General features: G+C 39.7%; 1 protein-coding gene across 2 annotated transcripts in view; it reads right to left on the minus strand.

Moving 5' to 3' along the window:
• The window catches only part of IGF2BP3 (insulin like growth factor 2 mRNA binding protein 3), a 112,188-nt gene that overhangs the window by 14,380 nt on the left and 74,675 nt on the right, over window positions 1-23,133 (minus strand). For both annotated transcript variants that reach the window (XM_083867591.1, XM_083867592.1), the window contains exons 6-10: window positions 18,344-18,628; window positions 16,050-16,184; window positions 15,359-15,481; window positions 12,818-12,953; window positions 10,875-11,006 (exon numbers count right to left, since the gene is read on the minus strand). In XM_083867591.1, the coding sequence (XP_083723717.1) occupies window positions 10,875-11,006; window positions 12,818-12,953; window positions 15,359-15,481; window positions 16,050-16,184; window positions 18,344-18,628 (811 nt within the window). The remainder of the gene's footprint in view (window positions 1-10,874; window positions 11,007-12,817; window positions 12,954-15,358; window positions 15,482-16,049; window positions 16,185-18,343; window positions 18,629-23,133) is intronic.

The raw sequence follows: 23,133 nt of genomic DNA on the forward strand, positions 1-23,133 counted from the left end.
TTAATTGGATTCCAATTTCCATCCAAATGTTGCCTGATGAAAATCAGAAGTTAAAATTAATCAAACAAATAAGAAAAGCATTCATCATTTTTAACAGAAAATGGAAAAAATACATTACCCAAAGCAAATGGCAAACTGCATACTTGTATAAATAGAAAGATCTATTCACTGTAAGCAAAGGTACAGACCACTCTAAGGCTTTCAGAAAGGTAACTAAACTACACATGTAAAATTTGATAAGTCAACTTCAATCAGATTTCCTTCTTGCTCATTTGAATCATGATTGAAAATGTTGATCTAACAGGGAGACAGAAATTAATCTATCTCACTGGATGACACTAAGCAACTGCTGCAGCGCACTATTAGCTCTGACTTTTTACACTAACACAGCCCTTTCCTGGAGCAGCTTGGATACACCTCCTTCCATACCTCCTGCAAGTCCCTGAGCCCCAGCCATCTGTCCCTAGTCTAACAGTCCATACCAACCATTCCTTTTCTTTTTTTAATATTTCTCTTTTAAATTCCCACCACCTCCATCCAAGAAAAAAAAAATCATCTGTTGGTAAAACCTGTAACCCAGGGCTGCTTCCCCATTACACTGGGCTCACCTGAAGCCCCTGCACTGCAGGTAGCATCAGGATCGTCCCCATCACTCCAGCCAGACCCTGCAGCCCCCTACAGGAGATTTTCCCTTCTGCTGCCAACCCTACCACATTAACTCTTAGGAACTGCTTAGCAGAGCCATCATTTCCTAGTTTCCAGAGCCCCAGCAGGAGTGAGGTTCTTCCCCTCCTTGGGATATTGCCACTAGTCCTTCAGCATGGGGGTTGTTGCTCCACACCAGAGCTAGAAGCTGAGGACTCCCAGCCAAGAAAATTTGCAGATTCACTCTTCTTTCTGCAATCCTTGCTTGCAGGGTTAGAAAGATTTGTAGAGAACATCTGCCCTTAGGATAAGGTTGTTCTAACTTTCCTCTGCCAACTCCTGGTGCATCAGTCCTTCAAACTGCAGAAGGCCACACAGGAGGAGAGCTTTTCCCTTACCTCCTAGATTGTCAGAAGGAAAAGCATTGCTCTTCATCTCATACTTGGGTAACAGCCATAACGCAGCCAGGCAAGAATGAAAACTCAGAAAAAGGAAGCTATGACCCTCCAGGTAGAGGGCGGTAGGTAAAAAAAGCAGGTCCCAAGCCACTACAGCTGGGGGAATGGACATCCTATTTGAAGAATGGCATTTGAAAAACAAAGCAAAGAACAACACAGAACAACCAATAACACACAGAAAAGCCAACAGAGGTTTGCCTCCTCAGTTCTTCCCCAAGACATCCCCTCCTCTCTTGATTTTGGCTGCTGCTGCTGCTAGGTCACTCCGCAGCTCCCTCGGTCATCATGAGTGTGTGGTGTGATCATACCCATGGCAGAGCTCATAAGGGGGCATGTTTGTTATTTATGTCTCTCAAGTTAATTTGAACATTAATCTCAGTCTATTTCTGCAAGCCTGCCAACAGTACAAAATTTTTTCCAGTCTTGTGTGTAAGTGTCTCCACAGACCCCTTGCTCCATCAAATGCACGTGGTTGGTAAATCCTTGGCAACGTTTGGGATGAGGCTGTAAATCTTTAAAAATATTGTACTCAGTGAAGTAAATAGGCTTTTAAGCCAGACATGAATGGGAGAAAAATGAGATCTTTCCTGGTTTCTAAGCCTGTTATGTTTTGTGTTGCAAATTAATTACCTTAGCATGAGACATTTATTTTAAGTCACGAAGTCATGTTATCCATTTTGAGTCAGCATCAGGATTTTTAGTTGTGAAGGAAATAATTAAGAACTGTTTTAAGACTGCATGGAGCTACCATCTAGCCTGGTGAGATACTGTTTTTGGTTTATTTTTTTTTACATTGTAAACAAATCCACTTCATAAAAGTAAATAAATACAGACAGTAGGCAAATGAATTAAAAAGTTCTTTTCTGCCATTCTCCCCCCTTCTCAACAACCATGATTACCAAGACGAGGCAGATTTGTAGACAACTCATTTGGTTTTCAGAATACCCTGAGTTTGTCAGGAAGTGAGGTATCATATTATTCAAACCCTGTACCAGATCCAACGCCAAAATTTAAACCAGGTTTTTGCAATGTACTGTGAAGAATTATCCTGGCCCACAGCTATATTAAATGCTCTTATTTATTTATTTAGTAATAAAAACTTGCAGCAAGGGGAAATCAACATTAAGCCAAGTATCCTCGAAGACATTCTAGTTGGATTCAATGCATTGGTAAGAAATAAGCTTGAGATGATGGTGAAAGAAATCCTAGTGTATTCATTTTGCAATACTAATAGTTTAAGCCTTCATTGGAAACAAGGGACTCATTAATGAAAACAAAGTTTTAGTAGATAGGTCTAACATGATCTACAGTTTCCCAACATCCTTGCAGATACACCTTGTGTCATCATCTTGTACAATAGCCGAAGTGGTGCTGCCACTGCAAATCAACAAACTGCAGCCTGAACTCTCTGAACCTTTTAAAGATTTTTAGGTTTACTTCAAACAGATTTAGGTCCATGCTGAAAGTCTAAAGCTTTCTGCCATATTCACTGCCTGAAAAGTCAGGACCACACTCAGAAGAATTCTGCACTGATAAATTCAGTCACTCAAGAAGCAGCCAAATAATTTAAAAGAAGCAATGTGTATTGTTAACTTTGATCTGCACACTAAAGCATTGCTCATATTACCATGTGTGAACTGTACAGCCACCATCCAGCCAGGGTTTCACCTTCCCATGAACCTCAGGTTAATCCAAGATGCTTCTCTATAGTGTAACTGCTGCATTATGTGAGAAACCCTCGTGTCACTAGGTGAGCCAAGGGCATGGCCCTTTCTGGGACACAGCCCATGGTGAGGCCATGCAGCTCTATCTCTTTTCCCTACAATCAGCCCCAGAAATTTTGTGTGGGTGCTCTCTGTCCATCTAGCTGAGCTGGTCCTCTCCTCCTGGTTGAAAACCAAGAATGACTCACCTCATCTGCATTTCCATTTTGGGGACTACTGCATTTCAATACCTGAAACTCAAAGACAGCTGGTTCTTGCACAATGGTCAGTACTTTCAGTGAGATGCCACTGAAGTCATTTCACTTACTACTACTCCCTTCCACTTCCTGGCTCTCAAATTTAGTACTTCTCATCACAATCATCTTCTAACTTAGACTACAAAAAAATCACTGAAAGGACCACACATATCAGAAGTTTTTTCAACATGAGAGCCTAGCTAACAATAAGGGAGTAGAAATCATGGAAGCAGAGAAGTAACATTTTCTGGCAGGCTGGTTATAAGGCATTTCACAAGCAGGAACTGGTTTGACATATTTCTGAACATGGCATGAACTTTTTGTTTTTGCAAAATCTGACTGGCCACAATGCCAAAAAAAGCAATCTGCCACCTTTTATTCAGAACAGACAGCCAAAATCAGAAATCAACATAAGGAACAGATTGTGAAACTATGTAAGCAGGAATTTTGCTGGTCATTCACAAGCAGCAAGCATAGGTATTCAATGTTGCAACATTGTATGACCATCAAAAAGTATATGTATAGAAACACCTCCACTTCAAAATCATTGCTGTGACACAGCAGCCACAGGGGTACTCAACCCACAGAAGTTGCCCATGAAATCAGTGGCTTTGGAAGATGCAGGTACTAATCAGCTCTGGTTTATAAAGGCACTGCTCTCAGATTCCATGACAGCTGCCAGAAAAACAGGTTGTGTAAACACAAAGATCACTTATTTTCCCATCATGTTTAACTAACAAACAAACCAGAGATGGAGCCAGATACAACAGAACAAGGACTTGACCTATTTTTGTTTCTGGCGTGAAGGAGCTCAGAACACTCTAGTAACAAAATATTTGGCACCTTAAGGAATTAATTTTTCCATTTAGTTTAACATTCAGTAGTGTGGAGCCTGGTACTTAGAGCTTGAGAGTCTGAGATGGTCAAGGGAACTCCAATTAAATCTTCCCATAAGAATCTAAAAGCAGGGAACCAACAAATTCCAATTGTCTTGGTCCAAGAAACTACAAATATCTCTATGAATATTCAAACCTACAGTGAAGAAGGAACGATTTTTATTTTTAAAAATATGGATTACTAGTTAACAAGTGATGCTATTTGCATTATGGCAACCTTAGAACTATCAAAGAAGCTATTAAGAATAACTGAAGGCTTCAACACCTCGAAAAACTACCATTGACTTGCCAGATCTTTGTACATCATATGGTGCCAATTGCATTTTTCCTTCCCTCACTGAGAGGTTGATCCATCTCCAGAGGCAGAATAGTTTGACTGCTCTGGACACATATCCCTGCCAATACAGCATGGCTGAAGCAGGAGACTTTCAACACAGTGGGAAGACCAACCATTTTCTCCACAGGGCAAAACAATCCCACAATGTTACACACCATGAAGCAAATTTTCTAGTTGTCAAAAAATGCGTCATTAATGAATGTAAGAAATTAAGCATCAGTAAAGGTATATTTCAAGGCAGTGAGGTTACAATCTTCAAAAGAAGTCTAATTAGCTGCTAAATTTTTTTTCAGACAAAGCTGTTGTCCTATAGTGCCCTCCTCAAGATTGTATGTGCTGCACGAGTATGGTTCTAATTTTGCCGGTATAAAACCATTTAGTAAAAACACTGGCAAATCCAAAAAAAAAAACCCCAAAACCACATCCTCTTTTGGCTGCAGGACAGCTTCTCAAAAATCATCTACTGCTTAACAAGCTGGGCAAATTAGGGCAAAGCCACTTGTGACTACACACATTATAGATTGTACAGACATTACCTCTGGGTAGATCAGACGTAACAGTTGCACGAGCTAATCCTATCAAACCCAGACATCCAAAGGAGCCCAACTGCACCAAGTAAGAGTCAAAGTACCTGGAAACATAGGGCAGTTTTTCCTCTTCCTTGTCTTTCTCATCTATGCTCAGGGCATCAAATGAAGGCCCTCAATGAAGCAATTTTTTCATTTTAAATTACTTTTCTTTCCTGCCAAAAGCACAATACAGTTATTTCTTCTCTTACGTCTGTGCAATATAGAAGACGTCTTCTTTACTACTATTATTTAAGAAAGTTACTGGAGAATAAAGAAGGAATCTTTCTCTTGACCACAAGATCTTCTAAGGAGAAAGTTTTCCATTGGCATGTTCCTCACCTGCAACAAAAACCTTCAAGAGATGGCAAAAAGAATAAAGGAAAGCAACCTATCAGCCTAACTGTACAAGACCTTTTCTTGTAATCAGAAAAATGTGATTTGATGTCTTGGTTTTGTTTACTGTATGAAACGACCTTTTCTTTGGTTTGTTTTGATATTTTTTTTTGTTTGTTTGGGTGTGGTTTTTTGTTTTGATTTGTTTGTTTGTTTTTGTGGGGGTTTTTGGGGTTTTTTTTGTTTGTTTTTGGTTTTTTGTTGTTTTATTTTCTTAATATAATTTTCCTTTTTCTCCCCCCTCTCTCCTCCTAGAAGCCCATATGCATCTCACATAACCTGAAAATTTACTGTGAGGATAAAGAGAAGGTTAGGAAGAGTGCTTTTTTTGAAGGCAGAGCTTCAAGAAGCTACAATGGGTGTCCAAAAAGGCCAGCAGAGAAAGCAGTCCCACTGCAAGCAGAGGAGCAGCTCTTCACCTTGGCTAAGTTTCAAGGGGCAGAAGTTCATGTATCTCTTCTGTGACTTTACAGATGGAGGGCAGCTGGTGTGAACTCCTCTTATGGAAGCTGTCCACTTCTCACCTTACTTTATGTTTGAGTTTATCTGCCACAAGACAGAATTAATTCTACTACTCTGTTTCAGGACATTCAAGGGTAGGATTAGGTCTCCACAGGTTAGCCCTTCTTCCCCCATATCCTTGAGATGCAAAATTTCAGACCCAGAGGCTGCAAAATAAATGCAGTTGGATATAAAATTAAATATGCAAAGTTCCAATTATAAAAGGAAGGATGCAGCCCACTTAACCCCAGTAGGTGGGCCAGGAATATTAATTGCATGACTGTACACAGTTGGACTTTAAGATAAGGATTTCTTGTTTGTTCAGAGCTTTAAAACCTTCAGTGTTGCATGAGAAGAAACTTCTATTCTTGAGAGACAAGTATGTGCATATTCTCCCCACAGTTCAGAAGACAGAAGAAACAACTCCATCAAAACAGCTTTGAGCAGTACAACACTACATCTGAAGCAGTTTGGCTGGGATACTTGTTAAAACCTTTTTTTTTTGTGGCAACATATCTTCTGGAAAACATAAGCATGGGTGATATTTCCTTTTGCAGAACCTTGCTCTCCTCCTCATAGAAATCCCAGCACTTTGTGTGGGTGCTCAGGTCATGACATTTGTTATGAGTGACAGTGGGCAGACTAGCAAAGCTCTTTGCAATCGTGTCAGAGCTGCAACACACACAAGCATTTAAGTGCACAGCTAAGGAGAAAGATTTAAGGATAAACAAAAAGTGGTGTTTTTTCCAGGCCCAAAAGCAGCTGGACAAGACACTGGGTACAAATAGGCACAGAAAGGCTACTGGTCCTTAATATGGTCACATAAGGGCACAGGTCAATCAAAAAAAAGACCATTAGTTTGATCGTATCACCAGGATCAAAAGAGCAAAATCATGCCCATTTGACAGTAAAAAGAATTTTTCTCTTAACACTTTTAACTGAGACATTTAAGTCCTACTTTTTCCTCAATCCATAAAAAAATTTCAATAGTTCTCACATGTTCTGATTTGTCTTTTAGGAGCCCAGAGAAAAAATAAACAGATCTTGGATTTTTGCAAGAAAAATGAGGAAAATTCAAGAACTGAAACACAATATGCAATTCCATTGCCTCCCTTTTTAGTGACTTCACAAAATCAGTGCTTTGAGCAGGCAAAGAGAACTTGGACTCTGCAAATAAATGATACAATTGCAATATCAAGATTTGTTGCTAGCAGTAGGTAAAAATACAAAAAACGGATGGTCAGCCTGCACTGGTTGTGGTGCTCAGACAGCTAGCCATGTGCAATGGCCACGTGCCCACATGCATGCTTATATCTGTCACCAGACAAGTACCAAGGACAACTTGTGCCTTCCTGTGGGGGCTCCACTGCCAGGAAAAAGAGTAAAGCAGCACTCAGATTATTAGTGAGACACAATCTGCATCTCATTAGATTAAATTAAATGAGGCTTTGTTGTTGTACATCATTGTGAACCATTGTGGAGTAAAGTCTCTGAGTCACATGGAAATCATTCTCCCAAATGTGACCCAGTCCAAGGAACTAAATCCAAACTAGTGTTTGATAACATCAACGTTTCCTAAGTTTGTGATACCAGAGTGTACCTGAAGCAGCTGGAGAACAACGTTTATGCTCTTGTCAGATGTCTTTAAGGTTTGCATGAAGAGGGATAGGATAAAGCATCACACACATGTTAACACAGCTATTTAACTACTTGGTTCCAAGCTCTTGAGTACAGAATGTTTTAGGAACACTTGGCTCCAGCTGTATTTAAGAGCATTCAGACCTGTTGCTAAGCTCTGGCACTGTAACAAAATCCTAGATCTGTCTACTATGCAGGTTTTTCCTCATTATAGCCACGTAAAAAAAACAGCAGCAGGAATGTGATAGATAATTTTTCAATAATTAAGAGGACACTTCAGTTTCTTTGGGAACAAGTCCTACACAAGGTCACAGCCACACCTTGTCACTAGAAATTAGTACGTATGAATTATCAGCTCTGTATAGAAACTCTGCTGCAAATGCCCAAACTCACCCACCTAATTCTTCTGACCCGAGGGAGCATCCCCAGGCAAGTCCATCCCCACAACAAGGTGAAGAAAAGGTCCATACAGAGATATTACAAGAGCTTCAAACCCACCCTCAGACACAGCACAGGAGTGTCCCAAGGCTCATTGTATGGCTTGCAAGCACAGACTGCAGAGACTTGGATCCCAGGAGGCCCCTTGTAATGGTGTGGCTGAAACTGCTGAGGAACACACCTTTGCTCAGTCAAACAAACAGGAGATAGGGAAGAGCAGCCCTGAGCAGAAGGCAAAATTTGCACTACACAAAAATAAGCAGGACAGCAGCAGGATATGCTTCTTTACACCCTGACGCCAGCAGTGTTTTCAGAAAGGATTTCCAGTTGCTTGAAAGGGATATCCTCAGTGTCCACTAATCCCTGCTCCCAAGCATAAAAGGACATGCACTGAAAACAAGGTAAAGAAACTTGGGTTGCCCAAATGCTTTTGTCGAAATAAGGAATTTGGTAACAAATAGCTCATAGATAAATGGACATAAAGTCTCCCTGGGAGATCTTCAATAATTTTTCTTCTGAGACCTTTCCTCAAAGCCTCTTTTAGTTACACAGATTTTATTTTAGGTTTTAAATCCCTCATGAGGGCTCCTAGATCTCCCCCCACAGTTACCTTTAGCCTTTCATATTGTATCAACTTCTCCTTCAAAATGCAGCCAGACTTTTTTTCTTTTTCTACTTCTGCATGCCCCAATAACCTATTTAATCAGTGTCTGAAAAACTGTTCTAGTAGGGGAAAAAACTAGAGGAGAGTAAAACTCAAAAGTTACAAAAGAAAATAAATTCAATACATATACTTAAAAGTCTTCAAAAATGGAAACTAATGAATCCATTAAAGGAATAGACTCGTATTTTTTCCTTGTTTTCTCTCCTCAGAGTGCAACAAGCACTCCAAGTAACTTGAGGAGCTGACTCACCTGAATCCCATAGAAACATCTGCTCTTTTGCAGACACCAACACATCTAAGTACAAACAGGTGAGATAGTTCCCCCTGTTCATGTATTTCCTTTAGAAGCTTTAGTATCTGCCTCAGGGGCTGGATTGGTACCACCCCCAATCTCCACAAAATCTGCTGGAGTTCACCCTCCAAATCTGTGAGTTTATCCCTTCTTTCTGGACATTAGCTTGTCACACATCTAGACTGCATGGAATGAGAGCCATTTCAGAGCACTGAGCACAAACAGAAGCAAGAGAGTTCAGACAGTGGTCCTTCCAGCTGCCCAGTTTTTACAGTTTTACAAAATGAAATTTGTTTCTTGATGCTTTTTTCCAGATGTTGCCATTATCCTATTTCCAGAAACCTGGAAACTGCCAGAGATTTAGCAGGCCAAAAAAGGTGCATTTTTTGGAGTAAAGGTGCATTAGCAACAGAGGGACAGACAAGAGTAACCACCAAATTCAGCACTGTTTAGGTGTATATTAAAAGCAAAAAGAACCACAACAGGGGGGAAAAGTGGGAAAGAAATGAAGATAAACTGAGTGATGAACAGAACTGTGGGCTTACAGTATGAATCTCAAGAATAGCAAAGTAGTCTGCAAATCTGAAGTAAAAAGAAAGGAAAAGCCACACTTTTAATTCCCAGTAAAGAAAGTTATATACTTCTAACAAACCACATCTAGTAGGTCTTAAGAAAAAAAATTGAGGCAATTCATTACCTCAGATGGCATTTTATATAATACAGTGAGGTAGAAACCTGTATTGTTTAGTATAGTCTGCCAATCTAATTGAAGTGCAGAAGGACTGCGAGGGAGAGAATTTGCTTGTCATAAATGGAGGCTCTGTTATTGACAGTAAAATAATTGAGTATAAACATATTTCTATTGTAGCTTTCATTGAAGCACATTTTTCTGATAAAGCCATTATTATACTTAACATAGTTCATAATACATTCCTAACACAAAAGTTGTTCATTCTCACAAACAATGCTACAAGAGTGGATCTTTTCCTGCTTCTTGCAATGACTCTCTCTTGGCTTCTTCCTCTGGGAAAAATATTTAGACCACAACTACACTTTAGTACAATATAATTTGAGTTATTTGACAAAGTTGAGTGTGTTGTGCTGAATTTTCACTTTTCTAGTTCATGTAGAGTAAGTCTGAGTCTTAGCTCTCTAGATGTCACTGTTGGGCAAAGAAGGGGATGAAGTCAAATACAGCAGAGTCTGTAAATCTCTGTCATCTACTTAAGAGACTTATTAGAATTGTGTAGAAAATTCACCTTGCATTGAGTTGCTAACAACCACCAGCACCAGAAACAGGGAAGAGATGAAAAAATCACCTTCTCCTTGTAATGAGGCTGTCGTTTCTTGAAAGCAAAACACCATCTTCGTTTCAGACAGACTCTGGAGCTTTCTGGTACAACAAATGACCTTCTGCTCCATAGCTAAATATCTCATTTATGTTTGCTAGTCAGCACAGAATTTGAGTAAGATTCTTTTAAACTTTTTCAGACAATTTTACAGAGCAAAAGGGCAAGTAAATCACAGCTTTCTGGAGATTAATCCATGCAATTTACATCCTATATATTTAGCAGTATTGCATTTCAACAGGGCACTTATAAAATTGCTACATTCAAACAAACATTTTAGCTACATATAGATCCCCACTTCATGAAAAGAGATAATTTCTTTTTCTTCCATATCACAAGGAATAAAATTACAGACTAGCCCTATTAACTGCCAATTCCAGCAATTTTGAAATGCTACTTTATGTGAGATTTCTTTCTGCAATAATTCAAATTCTATATAAAATATAATCTAAGAGTTTTCTAAGCAGCACTATTTCCCAGTTTCACTGAGCATTTCACTAGAAAAACAATTAATGCCTGCTCCCAACTGCAGCCACATGAAATATTTTTCAGTGTGCAAGCAGGAAGACAGACAATGCTTAGAAAAATGACAGAACACAGCTAGCAAAACACCCTTCTCAGATTTTCCAGGTAACCTGGCAAAAAATGCAGCATTCCTCTTATTGAGGAATATAGTTTTGAGCAGCAGCATTGCACAGATTAGTATCACCATCCAAAATCAGAGCTTCCCTTACCCCAAATGGTGGATATGAAGCAGCAGCAGCAGCAGAGGCAACACTCACTGCGGGAGGTGGTATTCCTGAAGAAGAAGGTGGGAACAGACCCAAGGCATTCAGATTTAATCCAGGAATTAAATGTGCTTGAAGCTGCAATGGCAGAAGAGTTAAGATTTAGAGTCCTGGTTATTAACTTTAATAAAATCCTAGTTGGCATATGCTATTAACCTCATGGGATGTTATTTTTTTTTAAATTGTCTCCATTACCCACAAGATTCTCCTTCAAACCTGTTTCCAAGACACAGGTACAGACCAGTAACATTAAAAACATAGTAGGAAAGGCAGATGGGGATCACTTGCTACAACTTAATCACCAAAATACATTTCAGATTTTACAGCAAGATATTCAGATAATTGTACTATTTACTTTCAAAGTGAACAAATTTATCAGAAAAATAATAGTTTTGTCCTTATATAAAAGGACAGCCGTGTAGAAACAGAGAAAGATCATGCACAAACCCCTGCTTTTCTTACTCTGGGGGATATATATGTGACACTGTCACCTCATCTTTCCTCCCTTGCAAAAGATGAAGTAAGATACCTCCAGCAATTGCTGGGAAAGGATCAACTATAAAGTTTCATGTCCCTTATTTGACCACAACTGAGAAAAGTGACATCACCATGTGGTAGGAAGCATTTGTTGTCTGATACAAAACTTGTCAGCACCCTTTTCCAGATTATTACTCAAAAACATGATTATGCTTTAGAAATATCTCAGCTAGAGAGACAGACACTATCTCAGGCCATTAAGACAAGTCAGAAGACACCAAGAAACCTCAAAACTTCACAACTTCAGAAACTACCTTAATAATCACTACAAACTAAACTTGAAATCTATACAGTAACAGAGTAGTTTTTGACTTTCCATACCTTTGTGATATAGCAATGCAGTCTCTAACTCACCCCATGTTCCTGCTTGTTATATGAAACAAAAATGCACCACTGAATGCTTTGTTCCTCATGTGTAGCTCCTGTATTGCAATTTACTTTGTGTGGGGGAGGCAGGGGGGAAAAGTGGGGAGAATATTCTCTCCACTCAGTAGGATAAGCATGAAGAACAGACATTTCTAGAAAGTCAGGACTACCGTAAACTGAAAAAATATTTCCATTCTAACTGTAGACCATAAGATTTGGATACACATGCACATACAAAGCTTTTTCTAACTATCAAAAATCTCAGTCATTTCTCAATATGGATTAGTAACCCTTTGGCAAACTAATGAGGTATGTTGTTTTCATTATATAATCACCAATCATCTTCAAATCGCTAAATGCCTTTATTATCTATATCAAGAAAAAAACTTTAATAAAACCTTATTAAATTAAATAATTAAAAACAAGAGATCCTTCTTCCATATATTATTATGCTATTTATGTGAAGAGACTGAATCACTACCTTACAAAACATGCAAGCCAAAGCACATAAGCCACAACAGCACACCCTCCTTCAGGTTCTTGCAGCAAGGAAAAAGTTAAATGCTCTGCAATTTTCGCAATCTAAATAAAGTTTTCAGTTTCTCCACTCAAAAATAAGCCAGAAAAAGGCTCCATTAAAATAGCACACACAAATAAATAACAAAAATGCTTGCCCACACTCCCACAAATAAATAAGAGAGGCAACAGGGAGGCTGCAACAGAAAATTCTGGTGGGATATTAGGGAAAAAAAAATCATCATGAGAGCAGTGAGACAAGACACAGGCTGCCCAGAGACATTATGGGCTTTCTATCCATGGAAACGTTAAGGAGAAGATAAGTCCCCACACAACCCCGTTTAACTTTGAAGTGGGGCCTACATTGAGAAAACCCACTGCTGAGCCAGGTGACCTCCAGGGGTCCCTCACACTCAAAATCCTTCTGTAGTTTTAGCCCCAGGAAGAGCCCACACCCTAAGAAAACTCACATTCATAGCAGCAATATCATTTTCATAGGACTCCCTGATTTTCTTCATAATTTCTTCCTCAGCCTTGGCACAAGTTTCAATACTGCCTTTAACTGTAATGGTCCTTTCCGGATTATAGAGTGTCAAGTCCTGCAATCTGCAAATGACACAGAAGCACAGTTAATTAGCAAACAAAGAAGATAATCCAGATTTATCATTTGAGCGTGACAACATCCAAGCATGTTGAGTTTGCCTTCCAAAGACTGTAGCATCAATTCATAGCAGGGCTCAAATAGAGTTCTCAGATAATCTGGGGAAGCCCTGTCCCCGTAGGAAACACAACAAAACCCCTCTCAGTGAGGTTTGGCAGAGGATGGTTGAGACAGGCTTAGGTGCTGCACAAAGTGAAGCCACCAGGCTGTGGATGAACACAGGGAGCTGCTGTAGGGCAGGTCAGCAATGTCCCACTTCACACCCCACACCAGCACTGCCAACTGGAGAGAGCTTCAGGCACCCATTTTAGACATCCCAGAAATATGCCATAAGAAACATTCTCTCCTTGAGAACTACAGTGTATTCCTTAAGGAAACGTGAGGAAAGCCCAGCCTCAGTGAGACTGCAGGAGAGCCTCCAAACCCTCAAAATGGGAAAAAGAAAACCTGTGTGCTGCTCAACATTTGCTGCTCAACACTAGTAACTCCTCAGGAACACAAAAGAGTGACAGCATTAAACCAGTTCTTTATTTGGCAACAAATGCTAACCTGCTGTGATAACATGGATTAAACACACTGGGAAGCCATGGCATATCCATGTACTGAGAAGAGCTAAAGGAGTGATGACAACATCGAGAGTACGATGCAGGAGTGAGGAAGCCCATGGCAGGAAGAAGGGAAGCAGCATCCAAGGCCTTGCCTTCCTGCACTGCGTGGCAACCTGCACATCTCTGCCAAGCAGTGGCAGGCACAGACACATCCAACTAAGCAGTCCCTAACTTTCCAGTGCCTGAGCACTGAAGTACTGCCTCAGGAAGGAAAGTGGTGGAAAACACCCCAAAGAAGAGAGGAAACACTTTCCCCAACCAGCTGCCTTACTTTAAATTTGTGGAGAAGCTTACCAAATGAAGAGATCGTGAGAAAGATTAATTAGGTATAGCAAAATCAATGGGCATATATGCTCTAATTTATCTATTGATTACACCAGATGAGTTCAGGAGGCTATTTTAGGCATAGTATGACAAATGCAATCTTGAGGCCAAGATTTTAATGCAAATAAACCATTAACTTGCTAAATTGAAAAATACTCTGTAGCTGTTTACAGACAATGTGTTATTTGTGTCATCATCAATAAGGACAAGTGGATTTCATGGAATGAAGAAATTTTTTTTCGTGTATGCTGTACACATTTTTTCTCCTTTTAGCATTAATAGTCCGTGTACTGTTCACAGACAACATGTTAATGCAAACACATTCAAGGGAGCATGCTGGCCTTGCAAAATCTATTCTTGAAGCATACTTATTTTAGGTGCTTTTTCTCTATTTGATTTGTTTCTTCTTCCTCAGACTAATTCCATAAATATACACCTTTAAGGAAGATCTCAGATGCTTTCACCCAAATTTGTTTTCCTCTTTTTGAAGAGCCACATTTACTCCCAGCTTCCTTGTCCTCATCTGAGCTATTTCCTGCAGAACTTTTTTTGTCTCCTGCATGTATTCACACCTCTTCATACACCTTCATGTGTCTTCCAAACCATTTCCCTTTCCTACAGCCTGTAAGCCTAATTCGCACCCTTCTTGGCAAAAGCCAAATCCAGGATGCCTTCAAATGCTTGAAAGTTCATGCCAGAGCATTCATTATTCGGAACAGGAGGTTCTCTGAAGATATTACTCCAGGGTAAAACTACTATTGACTGCCAAGCTTCTACAGAGATGTTAATCTAATCAGTGATTTACAGATTTCCAGTAAAGGTGAAAACTGTTTAATCCCAGCTAAATTTGAGCAGGTCTTGGTTACCCTCACAAATTCAGACCAAAAGCTATTACTTTGAGGCAGACAAGCCAGTGCATTGTAATTTGGCTGTCAGTGGCCAAGAGGGACAGAATTGGTACTAAAGATACCCTTCTCAGTATTCAGTTTCTCCATTTCTTTCCCTCTAGTCCAAAAACTTAATATATACCAGAAACTAAAATATCATTAATTTCACTCATTTTCATACATAGCTCAGAACTGATCCAGACTTATAGTTTCAACACTCATCATTACATATGGTATAATATGTTAAAAACAACTGACTTAAAATATAGTAGTCTAACACAGGCTCCACACAGCCTATGTTATTTTTAGGCTTGCTCTTGACTGAGTTTACAATGAAGACTCACTGTTTACATAAAATTTAACTGAGCTTAAGTAACAGTTTAATCCATATGATGGAAAAGCCTCTGAAGGGCAGTTACCTCAGCCTTCAACACGCAGGATATTTTCCTAAGAACTCTGTACCTGAATGTCCCACAGCAGCATTGCTGCCATTTGACATCTCACCGAAAGGGTAGGTCACTAAAAACTTACGGCGATATTGTGATTTTAGTATCTGTGTCCTGCTCAATTTTCTTCAGGTTTCTTCCTTCTTTGCCAATAAGTCGGCCGACAAAGTTGTTATGTGCCAGGATCTTCAAGGGAATTTCTTCTGTACTGTAATGGAAGTTACACCTAGTGAGACTTTTGGAGACCAGAGTACAACCTTTTATGCAAATTATGGACAAATTTTATTTTCATAGAAATATCCACAACTCCCATTTGCATGTTTTCACTGGGTGCAGAATAAGTTCAGGTGCAATGGGCTTCTCAGCACTATCACCTGTAGCTTAATTGCAACATACCTTGAGCTAAATAAAGCTCAGACTGAAGTAACAAGAGCTGTTGGGAAGGAAGAAATATATCTGAAAGCTTTTAGTGAGGGTTCACAGCTTGTTACGTTGGCTCTGACTAAAAGCTGTCAGTTGCTCAAGAAACTTCCATATTTGCTCCAATTCACCTCAAAATCACAGCCAGACAACAACTGAAATCATGGAAGCAACACTGTGCCTAATTAAGCAAGTAGACTGCTCTAAAAAGTAAAATACGTCTGTTCCCATACCTACTTAGATACAGATAACAGCAAATATTCACTTGTTAGCAGCTTTAAAAACTACTTCTTTAAATGGAGCTTGTGAGAACTCAGAATTTTTAATGTTTCCACAATGAAATGCTTTTTACTCACAATTTAGTATCTTGAGCTTCCTTTTGCATGATCTCCATAATAATTTTACAAGCTGTTGAGCAGCCTTCAGGAGTTGAGTGGATGGTAATTGGTTTCTCAGCAGCACCTGCATTCTCTTTACGATGAATATCAATTCTTGAAAGAAAGAAAAACACTAACTGTAACCATATACTCCATAGTAAGCCTTGTGTATTTCCGACTCTCGTAAAACTAATTTAATTTGAGCTAACAGTGACTATTTATTAGTAGTTTAATTTTGAAAAGCTTACAATTACTTAAACATATCCTAAATACAAATTTGTGTGTATGAAGAGCCTCTCCTATCCTGATTTTACCAGCTAAACCCCACCTTCGTGGACACTGGGATCTCTTTTTCTTGCTAAATCCCCATCAAGATATTCAGGGGAGTTGTTAGACAATGTGGCAAACCCCTGAGGAAAACATCTCATCAAGTTTTCCCAGTGCTTCATCTCCATCCCCACTGCTCCACTTAGAATGACTGTGCAGCTATAGACAGTCAGGCTTTGTCCCATTGTATTTTAAATACCTCAGCAGTAGAGTTTCCCAGCACTCCCCCGCTAGCAAGTGGCATGGTAGTTCTTTGCATCCATCCACAAGATTAGTTTCTTATACTTTTCCAGCCTGATTTTGTCCTGATATTACCTTTACTCTACCCTCCGCCACCCTGAAACTACTAGTCTTGTTCTAAAACAGGTTTATGTAGCTCTAAGAATTTAGCAAAAATGAATTATGACCTGCATAAAGACAATGCCTCGGCTATTTCTTTTCCCTGCCAATAACTGCAGCTCACATATTCTTTCCACCTCTGCTTTTTGTTTTTGCCCCTCTTCCACATGTAATAGCTGTTTCCTAACTGAAACAATCATGCTGCTTTCCAAGAAGCCCCTTTATTTTTGCAGTTCTTTCAAGTATTGAAAACTCATTTTGTTTCACAATGAAGCATTCTCCAAGAAACCCGTGGCAATCCTTGGTGGAACTGAAAGTAGATGAAATTTCCTTTTTTTATCCCCAAACCAGTGAAAACATAATTCTCAGTGTCGCGTATCTGTAAAGTTAGCAACCTGCAATTATTTCTGCTCTACCCACCCTTCTTTTAGATGTAAAAGCTTTCCTTATGCCAGTCTTCCAGGATTTTTATAGTCCAAAAATCAGATATTTTATATATCACGTAAAAAATTGGTTACCCATAGAAAAATTACAACCAACTGTTGTCAGGACACCACAAATCTCTTAAACCTGTGCTGTTAAACACACTAAATAGTCTCCTGGGTTACATCGTGCTAATGAGAGGTTGGAAGGAGCATCATGATAATCCTGGGTTTGGGGAGGGGGGGAAAGCCTGTTTGTTGGGGGTTGGGGTGTAATTAAAGAGGAGTCCCTTACCCTCATTAACTACTCTCAAAACTGAGGCTCCCACCCACCCTCATTCCCCTCACACACAGCTCATTCCCAGGTCCTGCCTGCTGCAACTGTGGGACTGGGGGCTCCTACCAGTGGGCTGCTGAAGGCAGCATTTAAATTCTCTCTTTTAGGGGTATCCTAGACAAATTCTTGGAATAAGAACCCCACCTCCCTCTGCATCTGTGCTGAGCTCTTCCTTGTGAGTAGGGATTTAACACACACTGAAAACAATCTCTTCCAGCGTCTCTAGACCCGGGTGCTCTAAGCTTCTTAGGTCACTTAGCAGCTTGCTTTTTGCCTCCCATGCATTTCCTTAATCTATGTTTTGGTGTGCTCTGCAACTTGATAGCAACAAATGTATTCTCCAGAAGCAGAGGGGGTTAAGGTGTAAGAAGCAGTGAGGAGAGATAAAAGGGTTCTTTGTTTAAGGTTTTTTCCCCCTACATCTTCAATTGACAACATTTACAAATCCTAAAAATGCCCTAACCAAACTAAAACTAGAAAAAATACCCAAAGGCTTGGATACATCACCCCACTGACTGTATGTGCCCCAGAACAGCATATTACAGCTCTTTCAGTTTCACTTTTTGTGCCAGAACCATATTAGTACATTTGTAAGCAAAACTCTCCAACAGACTACCATCCAGCTAGCACTCCTCTTTTAAAAAGGGATAAAGTCAGCTAGCATTTGAACATGTGTCAAGGACAGAATCCAGTCCTTAACTAAATCTTGCAAAATATTTCCTGTTCTTTGTTATCTTCATCTGCTCTCTGACCATGCAGATCAGTAACAGAGTTTTACAAATTCTTCTCTAGGTGAGCAGCGATGACACAAAATTAAAACCATTAATTAGTTTTGTAAAATAACTTACTTGGACTGTGTCTGCTTGGTAATGTTTCTGATTGTTGCTCCTTCTTTCCCGATGATGGCTCCCACAAACTGTGTGGGGACCAGCATCCGCAGAGGAACGTCCGACTGTGGTTTCTGCCGTGTGGTTGCGCCGGGCGACCCTTGCCTGGGAGGACCCCTCTGGCCAAATCCACGTCTTCCCTGGGGGTGCTGTTGTGGAGGTTGCTGGGCTGCCATCTCATCAGGGATGTATGCAACTTTCAAGGAATAGTTCTCAAGCTGAAACCCGTTCAGTTTTTCTATTGCTCTGTTTTTTTGGAAAGGGGAGGAGAGAGGAGATTAAAAAAAAACCCAGGAGCACACGCAGGTCCTTATGAAATGACAAGTTATTCAGATGTAGGCTTCTGTCCTTTCTAACTTGCGTGGTGAAACTAAAAACTCATTCCAAGATGAAAAGTTACATTTGAAATCCTTCAGCCAAGATTTTGATTACACAAAGTCACCATATTAAGAACTACAAGTTAGCTCTTGCTTGTTCTGGGCTTCTACGCACTTTAAAGGTTTTCCTGGTCCAACCCTATCAGCAAAACCTCACAGGAGACAGAGCTTATACACTCAAAAGCATTCTTTTGCCTGATTTAATTTAAATCAATTTCCCAAATAGAATTAAAGCTGCACCAGAGGGAAAACTTTTTAGCTGCTATCACAGCACCTTCATTAGGGTTTTTGCCAGCACAGCTATTTGGCTGGAGTTTTTGCAATAGCTGATACAGCTGTGACAGGAATAAAAAAACCCCCAACAAACCACATTCATATGAAAGAAGACAGCACCTTCACCTCAGCAGGAAAGGAAGCACTCAAAGCCAGTCAGTGGCATCTGAAATACCCCTTAGACTGCAACAGCATCTTGCAACTTACTAATTAGTCATGTTATAGGAAGGTTTAAAAGTTAACAAAAAAATTAAAGCCCTATGTCTGTGTTAAACTCTCCATAAAAAGCAAAGATGTTAGAAGGCAGTTAAAATGTTGTTTCAACTTCTCTTGTTCTTTTAGTAAAGCATCACAGAGGGACACTGCCCAAATGTACACAAGCCCCTCTCACCGTGGTCCCTTCACAGTGGAAACCTCCTGGTTACTCAGCATTCCCTCTGCTAAGTCCTTCTTCCCAAGCCAGGACAAGTCTGAAGGCCAACCTGACCTGCTCTTGGGTCTCCTCTTCACAGGAAGAATACAACTCAACTTAAAAATGACAGATTTCCAGAAGGTAAAATACCTTCCACTCACAAACAGAGTGGAGTCAATATGACTAAATATCTAGGGCAAACAGTAGGAATAACTCAGCTACATGCAACACATTGGTAAACCGTGGTATAAAATAAACACATTTGCTCAAAAAAGGCATTTCAAGTTTTTGCTATAAGGGGTATTACTATTCAGATTATCAGTAATATACTGATCACTGAAATATGCACTGATTTGAGATAGTTTATAAATGCCAGACTTAATATTGGACCAAAGATTACTGACAGATTTTCCTTAAAAACAAAATTTAAATTAAAGGCAGTAGTAGAATTGAGGGAGTCTCCACCTTTTATTAAAGAACTCAAAAATATTTTCATTAAAAAGCTCCAACAATGATGTGCTCCGGAACAAGGCCTCTGAATTCAGAAATTTAACCCAGTCCCTCCATTCATATACATTTGCAGGACACTCTGCCAGTTTACCAAACACTGGCCTCAGCAACACTTTTTCTCCTGCCTCTACTACAGAGATAAAGGACGATAATAGCCAATTCACTACATTTTCAAGGGCAGCCAGTAAAAAGTACTATTTGTCCCCTGGGTGTCCCATTTGACAGTCTGGGTCACAAGCAGCTGCTGAAGCCCAGATAAGAAGTGGTATTTGGGGACTGAGGATAACATCTCCCAGGGGCTGAACCAGCATCCTCAAAATACTCCAGTCAGACAGTAAAGAGCTTATGAGAAAACAAGTAATTTGTGTCTTTGGAACAATGTTTAATAAGGGCTGATAATAAATAAGGCCCAAGGCAATGCCAATGAACAAAGAAAGCAAAATATTGAATAACTGATCACTGTTCATTAAATACTTCTGTTAACCAAATGAGACACAAGCCCTTTGGGAATTGGGCAGGAGTGTAATTACTCCCATAACAGAAGAATCCTTTACAGCAAGTAGGAAAAGTGCTGGATTAAAATTTGGTGAGGTTATTTCAGAGCTGACATTTTTAAACTTTTACTCCATGGACTTTGAAGAGCATTTTATTACACAATAAAACAGTTTTACAAAACAGTAAGAGTAGTGAGTAGACCAGCAAGAGTTGTGTTTCTATGGATTTGCCTCAATTTTCAGCTTCTGCATAGATTTCCAATGTCTGAAAGGCATTTCAGTGAAGTCTCTCTCTCTCAGCATCCTATTTGGAAATAGGGTTTGAGACCTTTACTTTTTATACACCGTGAACATGCTAATTTCTTGTTGGTTGCATTTCCAAGACCTCTCTCTCTAGGTTGAGTTTCACTGAAATCAACCAGAAAGCTGAATTGCTACCACGAAGGGAACCAGCACTGCCAGACCTTCCAATAGCACAAGCCCAGTTTCTTTTGAAATCAAACATTGAGATGTTGGAGCAATGAATGCCAACAATTTTGCAGATGTGCTGATAGGCTCCGTATTAACGTCCATCCCAACTCATTTCCCTCCACACATTTGACAAGTTCAGACATTGCTTCTTTCCCAAAATGCGTCAGCCTCCTCTGTCTTTAAAACGTCTTGGACCAGAATCTCAGCATTAACATAAAACCTGACAGTATATCAGTGCACCAGGCTTCTCATTCTTCCTTAGAAGTGGTTGGGAAAGGAAAGACTAGGCTTATTGTTTGCAACCAGGCTTCATACCTATCACAGCTTCACAACAAACATTTTACAGCAACAAACATATATATATGCAACATATTTTCCTGGAAAGAAGGTTGGAATTTTTCTTTTTAATAACAATTTATAAATTGCTAAATGGTTCCACATGCCTATAAGTACCTTAAATTCAAAGCAAACTGAGAAAAGTTCATTTGCCATTGTGGAAAACTAATTATGTCGGCAATGAACAATCTCTGGCCACCAAAGCCATATGATGACATGGAAAAATAACACACTAATTCACCCCTGTGAGTCACTGAGTTATCCATATTTTATAGCTTGACTTGTTTTATAATTTGACTTGTTCAAGTGATGGGAAGTCAGAATAAGAATCAGTAATTAAGTGCTGATCTCTCAAGTCTTTTGTGGAATTGATATTTCCTGGGTACATGGTCCCATACTCTACACTGATTTGGGTACACACAGTGGAATGCCAAGATAAGGGATTTTCAGTGCACATAGCACATATACAGTTCTAGTGCATTTCTTACAGAGGAAAAAAAAAAGTTTTTGAAAGGTCCCTTTGGCTGTTGATTCTGGCCTCCACATTCCAATATTTGACAATTTTCACTAGGTTTTTAAAGTATTGTCATACACTTTTCTTCAGTTGTTCTGGACTTTTTTTTATCAATTTTGTGGCGTAAAACAGAGGGCTAGAATTAGGCAATGTGATGACTCAGCAGCCCTTCAGCACCATAACAAGTTCAATTTTAGAGGCATCTAGGCACTGCTTTGGGGGCTGGAGAGATGTGTAAGAAAATCTATGAAGAGACAAGTAGTTAAAAACTACCTTCTAGATCGATGCAAAATTCCTGTAAAACAGCATCTAGGACAGCACTTGCTATCAAGGAGAGGCAGCCTTGCTCTCAGGAGAAGTCTGAGCCTCAGCTAAAAGCAAGTGACCAGTTTTCCACAGCACTGGGGACACCAGTTTCAGGCAAAGCTATCATCATTGCTACAATCCACCAAGTACAGGTTACATGGAGCTCCTTCTGTAAAACACACTCACTCATTGACTGACCACCTGAAGAACACAGAACATAGAAACAGTGCCTCTGCCTTCCCAAGTGCTGTGGGGGTCTCCTCCCATGACCACAAGTTAATAAAGGCCATGCACACTACATCTGTCAGGGAGCACTGCTGAAACAATGCACAAATCATCTTTTACACAGAGGCTAAAGAGAGATTCAGTGAGGACAAAGATGGAGAAAAATTCAGTTAACTGCCTTCCTCCCTGAAGTAATTTTTTAAAATTTATATTTAGTAGAAATGGAAAATGATTCCATTTCACACACCAATGAGAGCTGGTACACAGAAATTTCTTAGAATAGTTCAGAATTTTTTAATAAAATGAATTCATTAAGAGACTGCAGCAACTACTGTCCACGCACTGATAAGATGGATAGCGGCCTGGCTTATGCTCATGTGACACTTGCTCAGAAGCAAGACTCCCTACATAAAAATGAAACCTTTAAACCAGTATTCTGTGAATTAGTCACCTGAGTTTTTTCCCCATCAAAATGACATTTTACCACTGTCCTCTCATGAGCTCCCTACAAGAAGATGCTTGCCAAGCCTTCTCCCTCCTTTTGATGCTAGTAGAGGTTAAACACCCTAGATAAATTATTACAGTAAAAGCATTGAGTCTTGTGCTGGAAATCATTCTTCCACTGATAGCATGATGACACTAAGCACTAGAAGGAGAACATATTTCACTCCCACATGCGGCTTTTACATACACCACTTTTCTTTTTTCTTCCCTGAACAAATGCAATTGCATACAAGAAGACAGACATACATGGCAAATTTTCTTTAGGTGTCATCAGTACTTCTGAAAACAAAATGAAAACAAAATCTAAGCTTATAATACACCGCTGAATT

The sequence above is a fragment of the Zosterops lateralis genome (genome assembly GCF_965231275.1).
Source record: "Zosterops lateralis genome assembly, chromosome: 1".
In the NCBI taxonomy this organism is placed as follows: Eukaryota; Metazoa; Chordata; class Aves; order Passeriformes; family Zosteropidae; genus Zosterops; species Zosterops lateralis.